At 40.2% G+C, this 14,462-nt stretch overlaps 1 protein-coding gene across 2 annotated transcripts in view; it reads left to right on the top strand.

The window, feature by feature from the left end:
- LOC132817162 (signal transducer and activator of transcription 4-like) overlaps window positions 1–14,462 on the top strand; it is a 101,288-nt gene that overhangs the window by 74,354 nt on the left and 12,472 nt on the right. For both annotated transcript variants that reach the window (XM_060827379.1, XM_060827382.1), the window contains 4 exons: window positions 800–844; window positions 4,651–4,734; window positions 7,832–7,930; window positions 11,041–11,176. In XM_060827379.1, coding sequence (XP_060683362.1) covers window positions 800–844; window positions 4,651–4,734; window positions 7,832–7,930; window positions 11,041–11,176 — 364 coding nt within the window. The remainder of the gene's footprint in view (window positions 1–799; window positions 845–4,650; window positions 4,735–7,831; window positions 7,931–11,040; window positions 11,177–14,462) is intronic.

The raw sequence follows: 14,462 nt of genomic DNA, 5'->3' as shown, positions 1-14,462 counted from the left end.
ATCTTTCCCCTCTCACTGTAAACCAATGTCCTCTAGTTCTGAACTCCCCCATCCCAGGGAAAAGACTTTGTCTATTTATCCTATCCATGCCCCTCATAATTTTGTCAAACCTCTATTAGGTTACCCTTTAGCCTCCGACACTCCAGGGAAGACAGCCCCAGCCTATTCAGCTTATCCAATAGCTCAAATCCTCCAACATCCTTGGCAACATCCTTGTAAATCTTTTCTGAACCCTTTCAAGTTTCCCAACACCTTTCCGATTGGAAGGAGACCAGAGTTGCACGTAATATTCCAAAAGTGGCCTAACCAATGTCCTGTACAGCAGCAACATGATCTCCCAACTCCTGTACTCAATACTCTGACCAATAAAGGAAAGCATACCAAACACCTTCTTCACTATCCTGTCTACCTGTGACTCCACTTTCAGGGAGCCTCATTCAAAGGCTGATACTTTTGTTCAGTAATGGGAAATGCTTTATTAGAAAGTATTTTGCTGCATCAGATGCAAATTTTAAAATGTGATAATTCAGAGAAGAGCAGGGACTTCTAATTTCATGACCAAAGTTCTTCTATTAACCAAGGAATTTCCTTCCAGTCATTCTATGATTCTGATAGTTTGTTAACGTAGAATGCTAGGCTGCACATTAATCAGTATGTTGCAGAAGTAATTCACTGTGTGAAATGTTTTGATATAAAATATATGGAACAATATTGGTGTCTACCAATAACCATTGGAAACAAGCACCTTTAGGAGAAAATTTGAAAATGTAACTATTTTAATATGTACATGTTTTGACAGCAACTCAAAGAACAGAAATCCTCTGCAGGAACTAAAGGAAATGAGGTAAATCTTTCAAATCCTCTATTAATCAATTCGTTGTACCCAAAAAGCCAGCATGATAGAAGAGTATTTTCTGCTGCTCCTAAAACAGTAACATTACGCAGTTAAAATATTTAAAGCTTCTGAATCCATGATTTAAGAGATGAATTCTTGTTAAAAGAAAGCATAAATGCATGATGATGACTGGATTATAAGTCTATAATTGTAATGCTGATGGGCTATTTCCATTGGAGCAGAAGAGGCCAAAAACAGTTTAGGTTGAGTCGTTTTAAAAATGCTGAATAGTTTTGGTATGGTGAACAAAGAAGGATGATTTCTTCTCATTGGAAAGTGTGTAATGAGTAATCATCAATTTAATATATGATGGCGAATAAGCAGAAAGGTAAGAATAAGTCTTGTTATGCAGAGAGGTGTTAGAGTTTTATATATTTATATTTTATAACAATTTATTTATTTAACCCTAACAGTGAACACTAACAAAACTATTAACAAACCGAACACTCTTCCCCTAACTAACCACTATCCTTTAGTTGACCACAATTCTACTAATATGCTGCTCTAATAACACAACCAATAGTAACAGGAAATTAGCACTTAATCATTTAAAGTCCACACAGATGGTCTTTTCTCCTTCCTGCAGCCTTCCTTTCTCTTTTTCCTGAATCTGCTGTCTTCTCCTGGGTAGTCTTCTTACTTATTACTGCAAGTATTTTTAGCTATTTGAGACTGTTAGGTCTGAAGGTTGATTAGTCCCCGGGGCCTGATAATCTACATCCCAGGGTACTGAAGGAGGTGGCTCGAGAAATCGTGGATGCATTGGTGAATATTTTCCAGGGTTCGACATATTCAGGATCAGTTCATGCGCGTTGGAGGATGGCCAATGTTATACCACTTTTTAAGAAATGTGGGAGAGAGAAAGCAGGAAATTATAGACCAGTTAGTCTGACCTCAGTGGTGGGAAAGATGCTGGAGTCTATTATAAAGGATGAAATTACAACACATCTGGATAGCAGTAACAGGATAGGTCAGAGTCAGCATGGATTTATGAAGGGGAAATCAGACTTGACTAATCTTCTGGAATTTTGTGAGGATTTAACTCTGAAGATGGACGAGGGAGATCCAGTAGATGTGGTGTACCTGGACTTCCAGAAAGCTTTTGATAAAGTCCTACATAGGTAGTTAGTGAGCAAAATTAGGGCGCATGGTATTGGGGGCTTGGTACTAACTTGGATTGAAAGTTGTTTGGCTGATAGGAAACAAAGAGTAATGATAAATGGCTCCATTTCGGAATGCAGGCAGTGACCAGTGGGGTACTGCAGGGATCAGTGCTAGGACCGTAGCTTTTTACAATATATGTTAATGATATAGAAGATTATATTAGCAATAACATTAGCAAATTTGCTGATGATACTAAGCTGGGTGGCAGGGTGAAATGTGATGAGGATGTTAGGAGATTACAAGTGACCTGGACAAGTTAGGTGAGTGGTCAGATGCATGGCAGATGCAGTTTAATGTGGATAAATGTATGGTTATTCACTTTGGTGGCAAGAACAGGAAGACAGATTACTATCTAAATGGAATCAATTTAGGTAAAGGGGCAGTACAGAGAGATCTGGGTGTTCTTATACACCAGTCATTAAAGGTAAGCATGCAAGTACAGCAGGTAGTGAAGAAGGCTAATAGCATGCTGGCCTTCATAACAAGAGGGATTGAGTATAGAAGCAAAGAGATTCTTCTGCAGCTATACAGGGCCCTGGTGAGACCACACCTGGAGTACTGTGTACAGTTCTGGTCTCCAAATTTGAGGAAAGACATTCTGGCTATTGAGGGAGTGCAGCGTAGGTTCATGAGGTCTATTCCAGGAATGGCGGGATTACCTTACACTGAAAGACTGGAGTGACTGGGTTTGTATACCCTTGAGTTTAGAAGACTGAGAGGGGATCTGATTGAGACAAAAAAGATTATTAAAGGTTTGAACACTCTGGCGGCATGTTTCCGTTGACAGGTGAGTGCCGAACCAGAGGACACAGCTTAAAAATATGTGGTAGACCATTTAGGACAGAGATGAGGAGAAACTTCTTCACCCAGAGAGTGGTGGCTGTGTGGAATGCTCTTCCCCAGAGGGCAGTGGAGGCCCAGTCTCTGGATTCATTTAAGGAAGAGTTGGATAGAGCTCTCAAGGATAGTGGAATCAAGGGTTATGGAGATAACGCAGGAACAGGATACTGATTAAGGATGATCAGTCATGATCATATTGAATGGTGGTGCAGGCTGGAAGGCAGAATGGCCTACTCCTGCACCTATTGTCTATTGTCATTGTCTATTGTCTAACAAATGCCTTGGTACATTTTTAAATTAAATGGTGCCTTTTTATAAACTTGTTTCAGAGCTTTTCATGTTAGATGGGTAGTTCTCCGATTTTCAAAAATCCCAGTTGTATATATTTCATACATTTGATACATTTTGTATATTCCTGAGGATGTTCCAAATTCATACAACATTTTTGGTTTCAGGCTGTAAACACCATCAGTAGCCCTGCTTTTCAGCTCAGTTTGAAGTAACATTACCCTCAAATTCTCTGGCTAATCCATCTGCCTAGCCAATTTTTCAAACGAAATTAAAAAAACCTTTGACATCTTTTTCATCAAAATGTGGTTTGTTTAATATATTTGTATGTATCTCTACCTTCTCCCTTCATATCCATTCCTTTTAAATTGACTTTTCTGACTGATTTGCAATTTCTGAAGTTCAACCTTTCTCTCTTGGTCAGCCAAGAATCTCCTCTCCCTTAACTTATCTTCTGCTTGTAACCATCATTCAAACAGTTTAATTTCCATTTTCCTTTCTTTTTCTTTTGCCTCTAGCTCGAGCTCCTTCATTTTCACTTAAATTTTACCTGTTTCCATAGATTCTGATGACTTTTCCAGCACATTTAAATGCCAAGCTATTTCTGCAAATTACTTTTCTTCACAGACATTGGCCTATCTGCCAATGCCAGTAGCATTTCATTGCTCACCTTTTGTAAAACTCCCAAAGTCATTTCTTCCACCCCTTGAAAGCATTTAGTAAAGGAAAGTGCCATTTCTCTCACCTTTTAATGTAATCAAAATTAAACATATTTTCTCACCAAAGTTTTTTTTTTATAGATCTAGGACAGTAACCCTCTAGTCTATTTGAATCTGTCCAAATCCATTCAGTTCCCATACATGAACCAGCCAGATCTCAGTCGAGCTCCTACCTGCTCAAATCTGGGATCTGAGCCCCCAGTCTGGTAAAATTCCCGATGACAAACCCCCAATCTGTTACATTGTCAGAGCATCATGAAAGCAAAGGACATTACACCTTTTTTAAGGGAAATTACTTAGATATTCAAAGCGGAGGAATATTTAGGGTTTTGGTTTTGGATTGCTGTAGTGAGGAACTAGCACATACATAACTGAGTTGCCAAGTTCTCTGCTGTCAACATCTATGCTTAGATTCAAGTGCAAGTTCATGCATTTTACTGATATTGTACAATATTGTCAGCATTTTCTTTCTAAGTATCGTATCAGCTTGATTCAAATTCATTATGTATATTTTGACAAAAATAATTCAAGTCAACAAACTTATATTAAAATTAAACTGTATTAAACATCACACCTCTCGAATACGTACATCTCAATTGATTACTCGTTAAGCAGTCATCCCTTCTTGAACCTGTTGCTAAATTCCCTTCAATGCGATTTTTATACAGTCACTTGTTCTTTTTGCTGAGTCTTCCTTTTCATTTGTCACTTTTCTAATTGTTGTTATTTTTCCCATTTTTACAGGGTCCTCTGATTGTGACAGAGGAACTTCATTCAATCAATTTTGAAACACAGTTTTGTCATCAAGATTTGGTCATAGATTTAGAGGTAAGTTGATTCATGCACTTATCAGGAGATTACATCAGTACCATCACATCAGCCTACTAAGGTTACTTACTGCAGGATTCCTAACCCCTGAACTGCTCTTGTACCATAATTTTTATTTGGCTAGTCCAGTTCAGTTTCTGGTCAATGGTAACCAGGTGTTGATAATGAGAGATTCAATCATAGAAAAAAAACATAGAAAACATAGAAAAATACAGCGCAGTACAGGCCCTTCGGCCCTCGATGTTGCGCTGACCGAAGCCTACCTAACCTACACTAGTCCAATAACCTCCATATGCTTATCCAATGCCCGCTTAAATGACCATAAAGAGGGAGAGTCCACCACTGCTACTGGCAGGGCATTCCATGAACTCACAACCCGCTGAGTAAAGAATCTACCCCTAACATCTGTCCTATACCTACCACCCCTTAATTTAAAGCTGTGTCCCCTAGTAACAGCTGACTCCATTAGCGGAAAAAGGTTCTCACTGTCAACCCTATCTAAACCCCTAATCATCTTGTACACCTCTATCAAATCTCTCCTAAGCCTTCTTTTCTCCAATGAGAACAGCCCTAAGTGCCTCAGCCTTTCCTCATACGATTTTCCTACCATGCCAGGCAACATCCTGGTAAACCTCCTGTGCACTTATTCCAATGCCTCCACATCCTTCCTATAGTATGGTGACCAAAACTGCACACAATACTCCAGATGAGGCCGCACCAGAGTCTTATACAACTGCAACATGACCTCAGGACTCCGGAACTCAATTCCTCTACCAATAAAGCCCAGTACACCATATGCCTTCTTCACAGCACTATTTATCTGGCTGGCAACTTTCAGAGATCTGTGTACATGGACACCAAGATCCCTCTGCTCATCCACACTACCAAGTAGCCTACCATTAGCCCAGTAATCCATCTTCTTGTTACTCCTACCAAAGTGAATGACTTCACACTTAGCTACATTGAACTCCATTTGCCACCTTCCTGCTCAGCTCTGCAACTTATCTATATCCAGCTGTAACCTGCCACATCCTTCTTCGCTGTCCACAACTCCACCGACTTTCGTGTCATCCGCAACCTTGCTCACCCAGCTTTCAAGCCCCTCCTCTAGGTCATTTGTAAAAATGACAAACAGCAATGGTCCCAAAACAGATCCTTGTGGAACACCGCTAGTAACTGCACTCCAAGATGAGTAATGCTATTAAATGTCAAGGGGTGATAGTTATTACCTGGTACTTGTGTGGCATGAATGTTACTTAACTTTTATTAGCCCAAACTGAATATTAGTCATGAATGATGCTAAATATTATGCAATCATCAGCAAACATCCCTATGGCTCTCTTGATGTAAGAAATGTCATTGGTGAAACAGTTTAAGTGGGTTGTCTTACAACATTGCCCTGAGGAACTCCATCCGGATATCCTGGAGCTGAGATGGCAAAACTCCAACAACAACAACTTCTTCTTTTATGCCAGGAATGACTCCAACCAGCAAATGGCTTTACCCCTGACTTTCATTGACTCTTGTTTTGCTAGATTCCTTGATATCAATGAAGTCACTCTCACTTCAAACCTTTTACCCCTGACTTCCAATGAGTCCCGTTTGACTAGATTCCTTGATGCCTTGATGTAAACGATTGTCTCCCTCACCTCAACTCTGGAATTCAGTCCTCTTTGGAAAGCTATCATGAGGTCAGGAGCTGTCCATACTGGCAGAATGAAAACTGCCTCTCAGTGAGCAGCTCAGTGTTGAGCAAGTGCCAATTTGATAGCATTGTTGTTGACCCCTTCCATCACTTCACTGATGATCCGGAGTAAACTGAAAGTGCTAGGTTCGTTTTGTGTATGGGATATGCCTGGCAATGTTCCGCATTTCCATATAAATCTCAGTGTTGTAGCTGTACTAAAACAGCTTGGTTAGCAGCACTATACTGACATAGTACTGAGAACATGTGCTACAAAACTGGCTGTGCTCCAAGCCAAGCTGTTTTGTTGGGGCACATATCCTTTGCAGTGTCAGTGTCTTCATCTATTTCTTAAAATCATATAGAGTAAATTGAATTGGCCAAAGACTGGCATCTGTGATGCTGCTGACTTCCAGAGGAAATGGAGATTGACTATCTTCTCAGAATTACTGCTGAAGATTATTGCAAATGTTTCAGCTTTATTTAATATTGTGATGTGCTGAGCTTCCCCATCATTGATGACGGAGATATTTGTGGAGCCTCCTCCTTCAGTGAGTTGTTTAGTTGTCCACTACCATTCACAACTGGAAATGGCAGCACTGCAGAGCTTAGATCTGACCTATTGGTTATGTATTTGCTTAACATTATCTATCACATGCTTCTTATGCTGCTTGGCATATGTGCAGTCCTGTGTTGTAAATTCACTAGGTTGACACATTTTTTTGGTATGCCTGATTGAGTTCCTAATTGGAGTAGGAATCCTCCTGCTGGGATTTCCTCTCTGCAGGGCATATTTTATTTTTACACCTGAAAAGGTCAGGTGTACATCTCACTGCTAAAAGCTACCAGCTGATCAGAGGCTGGCTGCTCCCTATTCCAGCCAATGCACCTGGAAGCAGTGGCAGCTTCCTAAAAAAAAAATACTTGGGTCTTTACTAGGATCATTATGGAAAAAGGTAGGTGACAACAACGTATGAGGAGGTCATGGGGATCGGATAGCCAGAGGGTGGATATAGAGAACAGGGGGTCAATGGCTGTGGGTTGTCAATGGACTTTTCTGATTATGTGTCCCTTGACCAGGCATTTTCCAACAAGGGCCTTCACCCATCTCCTGCAAGGTCAGAGGCAAATCTGCTTGTTGGTCTCTGAGAATGTTGAATTCTCCAATTATCACTCACTGAATGTCCAGCAGAGGTTGGATGAAGCCCTTTAAATGGGCATTAATTGCCTTCCCATCATATTCTGGGAGTAGTGGGCAAGGCTGGACGCTGCTCCCTTCTGCTATCAAACTGCCCCCCATCCTCCGAATTCACTTTGCGAGTCATTAGTTCCATCTTTTGTACTTTTCTTAGAGGATTGATGTGTATTATGTTGAAGTTAACCATTGTCCTTGTCTTTATATTTAAATGACAGACCAGTTCATTGCCTGTAGTGGTCATCTCCAATGTAAGTCAACTGCCTAGTGGCTGGGCTTCTGTTATATGGTACAACATGTTAATGAATGACCTCAAGGTAAATTCATCAATCATCTTGTTTTTGTCAGCATAGAAATGAAAACAGTGTGCACACCATTAACATCATACCTCTTTATACATTTTTTTCATGTTTCCATTATATGTGAATTTGTCTGCATTATAGTGTACCCTGCCAATGTGACCTTATCATTGCTGTAATTACATCCTGCCTGACCTGCTGTGCTCTTCCAGCTCCACATTTTATTGATTGTGACACTGCAGCAGATTACTTTTGCATCTCCCAGCGTTAGTTTGTAGAGAAGCTCCAACAGCTCAAGCACTCTGTCTCAAATTGTTAAATTATTTACCAGAACAACTTTTAATGTAGGAATTTGCATTTGTTAAAGGCTGAATGAAAAATTGCCAAAGCCAAGTAAGAAAGATTTGTGAGAGAGAGTTTAAAGGAAACTCTTAATTAGAAAATGTGGAAATACAAGGAAGCAATGACAGAGCAGATTAGTTGAAAACCATTTCTCTGACAGAGATATAGATAATTCTATCAGAAACGCTTTTCACATTTTAAGTAAGCTTATTTTCCAATTGTTTCTAAGGAGATGGACATTGCTAGTAAGGCCAGCATTTGCTACCCATGCATAGTACCTCATTGCTTGAAAATCTTTAACCAGTGTCAAAGGTCTTCAATTTCCTTGTTCTAGAATTCATACATTCCCCTGAGGCAGATGACATTCATCCTCACAAATACCAAGCAGTCATGCCCCATCCCATCAGGGTACCTCAACACTTCATTTTTTTTCAGTGACAGCCTGCATACAACTACCCGCTATTTCTACATCTAACAATCCCTGGCTTGTACTTGCAGCCACACCCCAAATGCTGCTGTGTTCATGTTCTTAGCCTCCATTGATACTGTACCTTTACTCACAGTGCTTTTGGAACCTGAGGCTCCATGATACTCCCTGACCACTGTCCCATGTTGCGACATGGTAACACCATCTCTTATACCTACCAGTCCTCTGTAACTGCTTTTCAATTCTTCCAAGTACTACAGTTGCTCTTTTCAATATTCTTAGATTCTGCAAATCCTTTCTGATTCCTCTAAACTCTCATATCATGCAAGCAAAAAGAAACATTAAGTTTAAGAAAGCCAGTTGAGTGTGTGTGTGTACGCATGTGTGTGAGTGAGAGAGAGATATGCAAAAAAAGCCTCATGTATTCTATCTTACCTTCCAGTGTGGGTTTCTGCTTTAAATGTAATGAGGGCTTCTGCCTCTCCCATTCATTTCAGCAGCATGTTCCAAATGACCACCACCCCAGGTGGAAAGAATTACTATTTAATTCCCATCCAGTTCTTTCATTGACTACTTTGAATCTTTCCCCCTTGCCCTCCTCTGTTCTAAAGCAAACAAACCCATTCCTGGCAGCATTTGCATAAATCCCTTCTAGAAACAGAATATAGGACTAAAGTAGACCACTCGGCCCTTCAAGCCTATTCCACCATTCAGTATGATTGTGGCTGATCATCCAACTCAATATCGTATTTTCACCCCATGCTCTTTGATCCCTTTTAATCCGAAGAACTACATCTGAATTCTTCTTGAAAACCCCATATGATTGCATCCTCCCAGTAATTAAAACAATAGTCAATTTGCCATATTCACAGTTTTCCTCCCTTAGCCTCTACAGGAAATGCCTTCTCGTGCTTGGTGATTTCAACATTCATGAAAGCACATCATGCTGTCTCTCCTCTAAGCTCATTGCCCTGTTATCCATCCTAAATCTCTGATTTCCTATAAATTCGCCAACCCATATTCACCACCTCCCTTTTGAACTTGTCATCTCATGTGGTCTTGCTTCTCCCATCAGATCAGTTATCGACAGGGCCATCTCTGATTGTTTCTTTTTATCCCTCACCACTCCCATCACTTTTTACTCTCCAACACTCTCCCCTGCATCTGCCTCTGGAACCAAAAAACTATTCCACAATTCACAACCAACTTTCAAATCCTCCAGTATTTGCCCCTTTATTCGTCACAGCATTTCAGAACAAATGATCTGTCTCTTCACTTTCACTGACCCACCCTGGCTACTAAACTATAACATTTTGATTTTAAAATTCTCATTCTGATTGACACATCCCTCCATTGGGTGACTCCTCCCTTTCTTTTGTAATCTTCTCATGCCTAATAATTGTTTAAGATATCTAAGCTCAATCAATTTTGACCTCTTGGGCATCCCTGTTTAACTACTCCACCTTCAGCAGCTGCATGGGCTTCAACCTCTGGAATACCCTTTCTATGCTTTGGACTGAACAGTAGACCAAGCTTAATCAGTTGAAAGATCTACTCCTGTTCTCATGTTCCTGTTAACTTCCTAACCTAGTTTCTACTAACTGTAACATTGGGGCTCCCTTGTAATGTGTTCCGCAATTCTGTAAATGTTTTCATGGGAAGTTCATCTGACATTCTGTCTTGAAGCTGTTGTGCAGCAGCCTCAGCAGGCTGCGCAGGAATTTTCCCCTTTAAGTTGATGATGCACATGCACGGACACGCAAAGGAATTTTAAAGGTCTGTGCACTTAAATAAATCACTTGTCTGCTTCAGAAAAGATTTAGCAGATATATCATTGACTTCCCTTCTTATTCAACTTTCCAGTTTGGGATTGTCGTTGAATCCTTCATGGTGGTGAATAAGTTGTCTATATCAACTTTGTCAGTTTCCTCAAAATTCCTGCACTTTTGTAATATTGTGAATTTTCTAGATGCTTTTCATCTTTCTGAGAGTGTTAACAACTATTCTTTGATTGCTTAGACAGCATAAAATACATTTGCATATGAGCATAATATTAATAGCAATAAAATTGCATGCATTTTTACAAGTGGCTTCAGAATGTTTGATAACCGGTTAACTGTATGAGAAAACTGTTAGTGCTGGGAATACCCTGTTAGTATCTGTTAAAACAAAAGTCAGATGTTTTAGGTGTAACATCTAACAGCAGCTCTATTCAATTTGATAAAGGTCGCACAAGAAATGTCAGCATGTGTTTTCTCTTTGCTGTTAGAGTTGCTGGGTATTTCCAGCATGTTATGTCTTTGCCTGAATATATTGAAAGGTAAGTTGCTGAATTTGTTGTGTCTCTTGCATTTTGCAGAATTTGGCCTTGTTCACCAGTCCTCCTACTGCCACTTGGAGTCAGTTGTCAGAGGTGCTGAGTTGGCAGTTCTCTTCCTATGTGGGACGAGGTCTGAGTTCTGACCAGCTCAACATGTTGGCAGAGAAGTTGCTGGGTAGGTAAAAGGAGATCAGTAATTAGCTGGATTTGGTTGATATATCTCAATGCACAAGCACTTTCACAAATAGAATTAAAAAAGAGAAACCAACAGATTGAAGTTTCAGGCCTCCCTTGAAAATTGTGGGCAATAGCTTAACGCTTTGTTGTCACCATGGCAATGTTTTCCTATCATGGATCACCAGAATAACCCAAAGCCAGCAACAGGACCATTTAAAACTTTGTTTATAATCCCACGACACACTTGGGATTCCAGTTGCTAGTTTTGATCTGACATGTGTATGTTCTGACCAGAGCATGGCTAAAATTCCCAAGATGTAAGGAAGCCTTCAATCTACAGAAAGGATTCTGGGCACATTTCATTCCCCCTAATTCACTTTCCTAACACTGCAACCTCTTTGAGCAGGCAAACCCTCCCCGTGCCAGATTAAAATTGCCTCCAATTTCTCATAGAACACACCTTCAGTTATTCATGAGGTCACATACAAGGTTTCTTTACAAGTATTTATTACTTAACTCAAATCTTCTGTTTCTTTTTTAAGATCAGTCTAAAATTTTTCATACTTCATACTTTTATCTACTCCAATTCAGCAAGTAATGTAATCCAAGTGTCTAATTATCAGGCTTACGTTTAATATTCAGCATCATTGATAGGTTGGTGAACAAGCACCACCTGCTGCTCTCCTCAGTGTACTACACCTTAAGATGAGTATTAGACTGTCAAAAGGTTGAAAATGAAAAGGCAGGAGGAACCATAGGAGAGAGACAGAAGATTACTGTCCAGCCGCAACATGAATTCCTATACTCAATGCACTGACCAATAAGGGCAAGCATACCAAACGCCTTCATCACTACCCTATCTACCTGTGACTCCACTTTAAGGAACTATGAGCTTGCCCTTCTTGGCCTCTTTGTTCAGCAGCACTCCCCAGGACCTTATCATTAAGTGTGTAAGTCTTGTCCTGATTTGCCTTTGGATTACAGCACCTCATGTTTATCTAAATTAAACTCCATCTGCTACTCCGGATCATCAGCCCTTCTGATCAAGGACCCACTGTACACCTTCGCTGTCCACTACACCACTAATTTTGGTGTCATCTGCAAACTTGCCAACCATCCAATGTTCACATCCACATCATTTGTATAAGTGACAATAACAGTGGTCCCAGCATCAACCCTTGTGAACACCAATGGTCACTCATCTCCAGTGCGAAAAGCAACCCTTGAGAATGTAGCAGTGAGCTGCCTTCTTAAACTGCTGCAATTATTTGATGTGGGTACAACCACAATGCCTTTACAGTGGGAATTCCAGGACCTGACCCAGCGCACCTGAAAGAACAACAATCAGGGTGGTGAATGGCTTGGAGGGGAACTTGCAGGTTTCCACATGTTCCCATGTATTTACTGCCCTTGTTCTTCTAGATGGAAGTAGAAGGGAATTTGGAAGGCACTGTCTAAGGAGCCTTGGTGAATGTCTGCATTGCATCTTGTAAATAGTAACACTGCTGCTACACTGAGCATTGATGGTAGGAGAAGTGAATGTTTCCAAATGTGGTGCTAGTCAGGCACCCTCCTTTGTCTTGGGTGTTGTCAAGCTTCTCCAGTGTTGGTGGAGATACAATTATCCAGGCATGGAGGGAGTTTTCCACCACATTCCCGACTTGTGCCTTTTAGATGGTGGACAGGCTTTGGAGTGTCAGGTAGTGATGTATTCACTGTAGGATACCTAGCCTTTGACTTTCTTTTGGAGCCATAGTATATATTCAGCTAGTCAAGTTCAGATTCTGGTCAACGCTAACCCTCAGGATGTTGATAATGGGAGATTCAGCTATGGTAATGCCATTGAATGTCAGAGGTCAATGTTTATACTCTTTCACACTGGAGACAATCATTTTAAGGAAAATAGTACATGCCACTTATCACCATGCCTGGAGCAGTAAGTGATAATCAGCAATAGGTTTCCATGTTTATGTTTTGCCTGATGCCATGAGACATCAATGTTGAGGACACCCAAGGTAACACTTACCTGTCTGCATACCATCATGCCATCACTCAGATGGGTCTGTCCTGTGACAGGACTTGCCCAGGGACAGTGATGATGATGTGTGGGACAGATTAATACCTTTCAATCATTGCCAAACTGTTGCTTCATTAGACTGTGGGTCAGTCTCCCAAATTTGGAATAACGTCCCAGAAGTTAGTAAGGAGGTTTTGCAAGATTGACAGGGGTGTGTTTGCCATTTTAGTCTTGGGTCCTAGGTCAATGTCAGGTGATCCATCAAGTGGTTTTGATGCAATTGAGTGGCTTATGAGGCCATTTCAGAGGGCAATAAAGATTCTACAACATTGCTGTGAGTCTGGAGTCACACACTGGTCAGAGCAGATTTCCTTCTTTAAAGGATATTAAAGGGCCAGATAGGTTTTTAAATCAACCAACAGTGGTTACATGTTCACCACTGGAAGAACTTTTTAATTCCAGTTTTTAATTTTATTGAATTCATGTTTCACCATCTGCTGGGGTTAGATTCAAACCCATGTCACCATCATGGCTGTTCTTATGGCAGGTTAGGACTGTGTCACCTCTTCCATGAAAGATTAACATTTGGTTGTTTGTACATTGAGTAGAAAGTATTATTGCAAAACTTACATTTTCAGTCATTTAAATTTACCACACCTTTTCAATTTAGTACCCCAGCAAAGTTCACTTTGTGTAAAAATGTTCACTGTAACAGATAATGAAATATTCTTTATGCTAATTAATCCAAAAACATTTTAAAAAGTAGTGCTGTTTTCATAGCTATTTTTCAGTTCTTCTGTGGGGGTTTTACCACATTGCAAGAATGAACTTGCTTTGGAATTGCTGCCAACAAAACCTATCTTTCAGTAGTAAACTTGACAAGTCAGTTAATTCTTCTGTCACTGTTCACAAAAAATAGTTTATTTTTAGTGCAGTGGAAAATCATCTATGAACGACCATTCAAACTAATGTTTTGAAAGGCCTACACACTCAGCGTTCTCTTGTGTGTATGTTTGAGCTTTTTTCAGGTAACTCATGATAATCAATAATCCTATTGTAAGGATTGTGCCAAGAGTTAAAATTAAGTAATTTGTTGACTTGGAAGCGAAAATAAAAAATTCATGAGTGGTGAGGTGCATAAAGGTGAGGAAATGTAAAGTAATAGGGTTGGGGAATGGGTCTGGGTGAGATATTTTTCGGAGGGTTGGTGTGGACTTACTGGGCTAAATGCCCTATTTCCACAATATGGGAATTCTATGATCAATGA

The sequence above is a fragment of the Hemiscyllium ocellatum genome, chromosome 7 (assembly GCF_020745735.1).
Source record: "Hemiscyllium ocellatum isolate sHemOce1 chromosome 7, sHemOce1.pat.X.cur, whole genome shotgun sequence".
NCBI classification, from domain to species: Eukaryota; Metazoa; Chordata; class Chondrichthyes; order Orectolobiformes; family Hemiscylliidae; genus Hemiscyllium; species Hemiscyllium ocellatum.
Note: the sequence above shows the minus strand (reverse complement) of the source record. Positions and strands in the feature narration are given on the sequence as shown.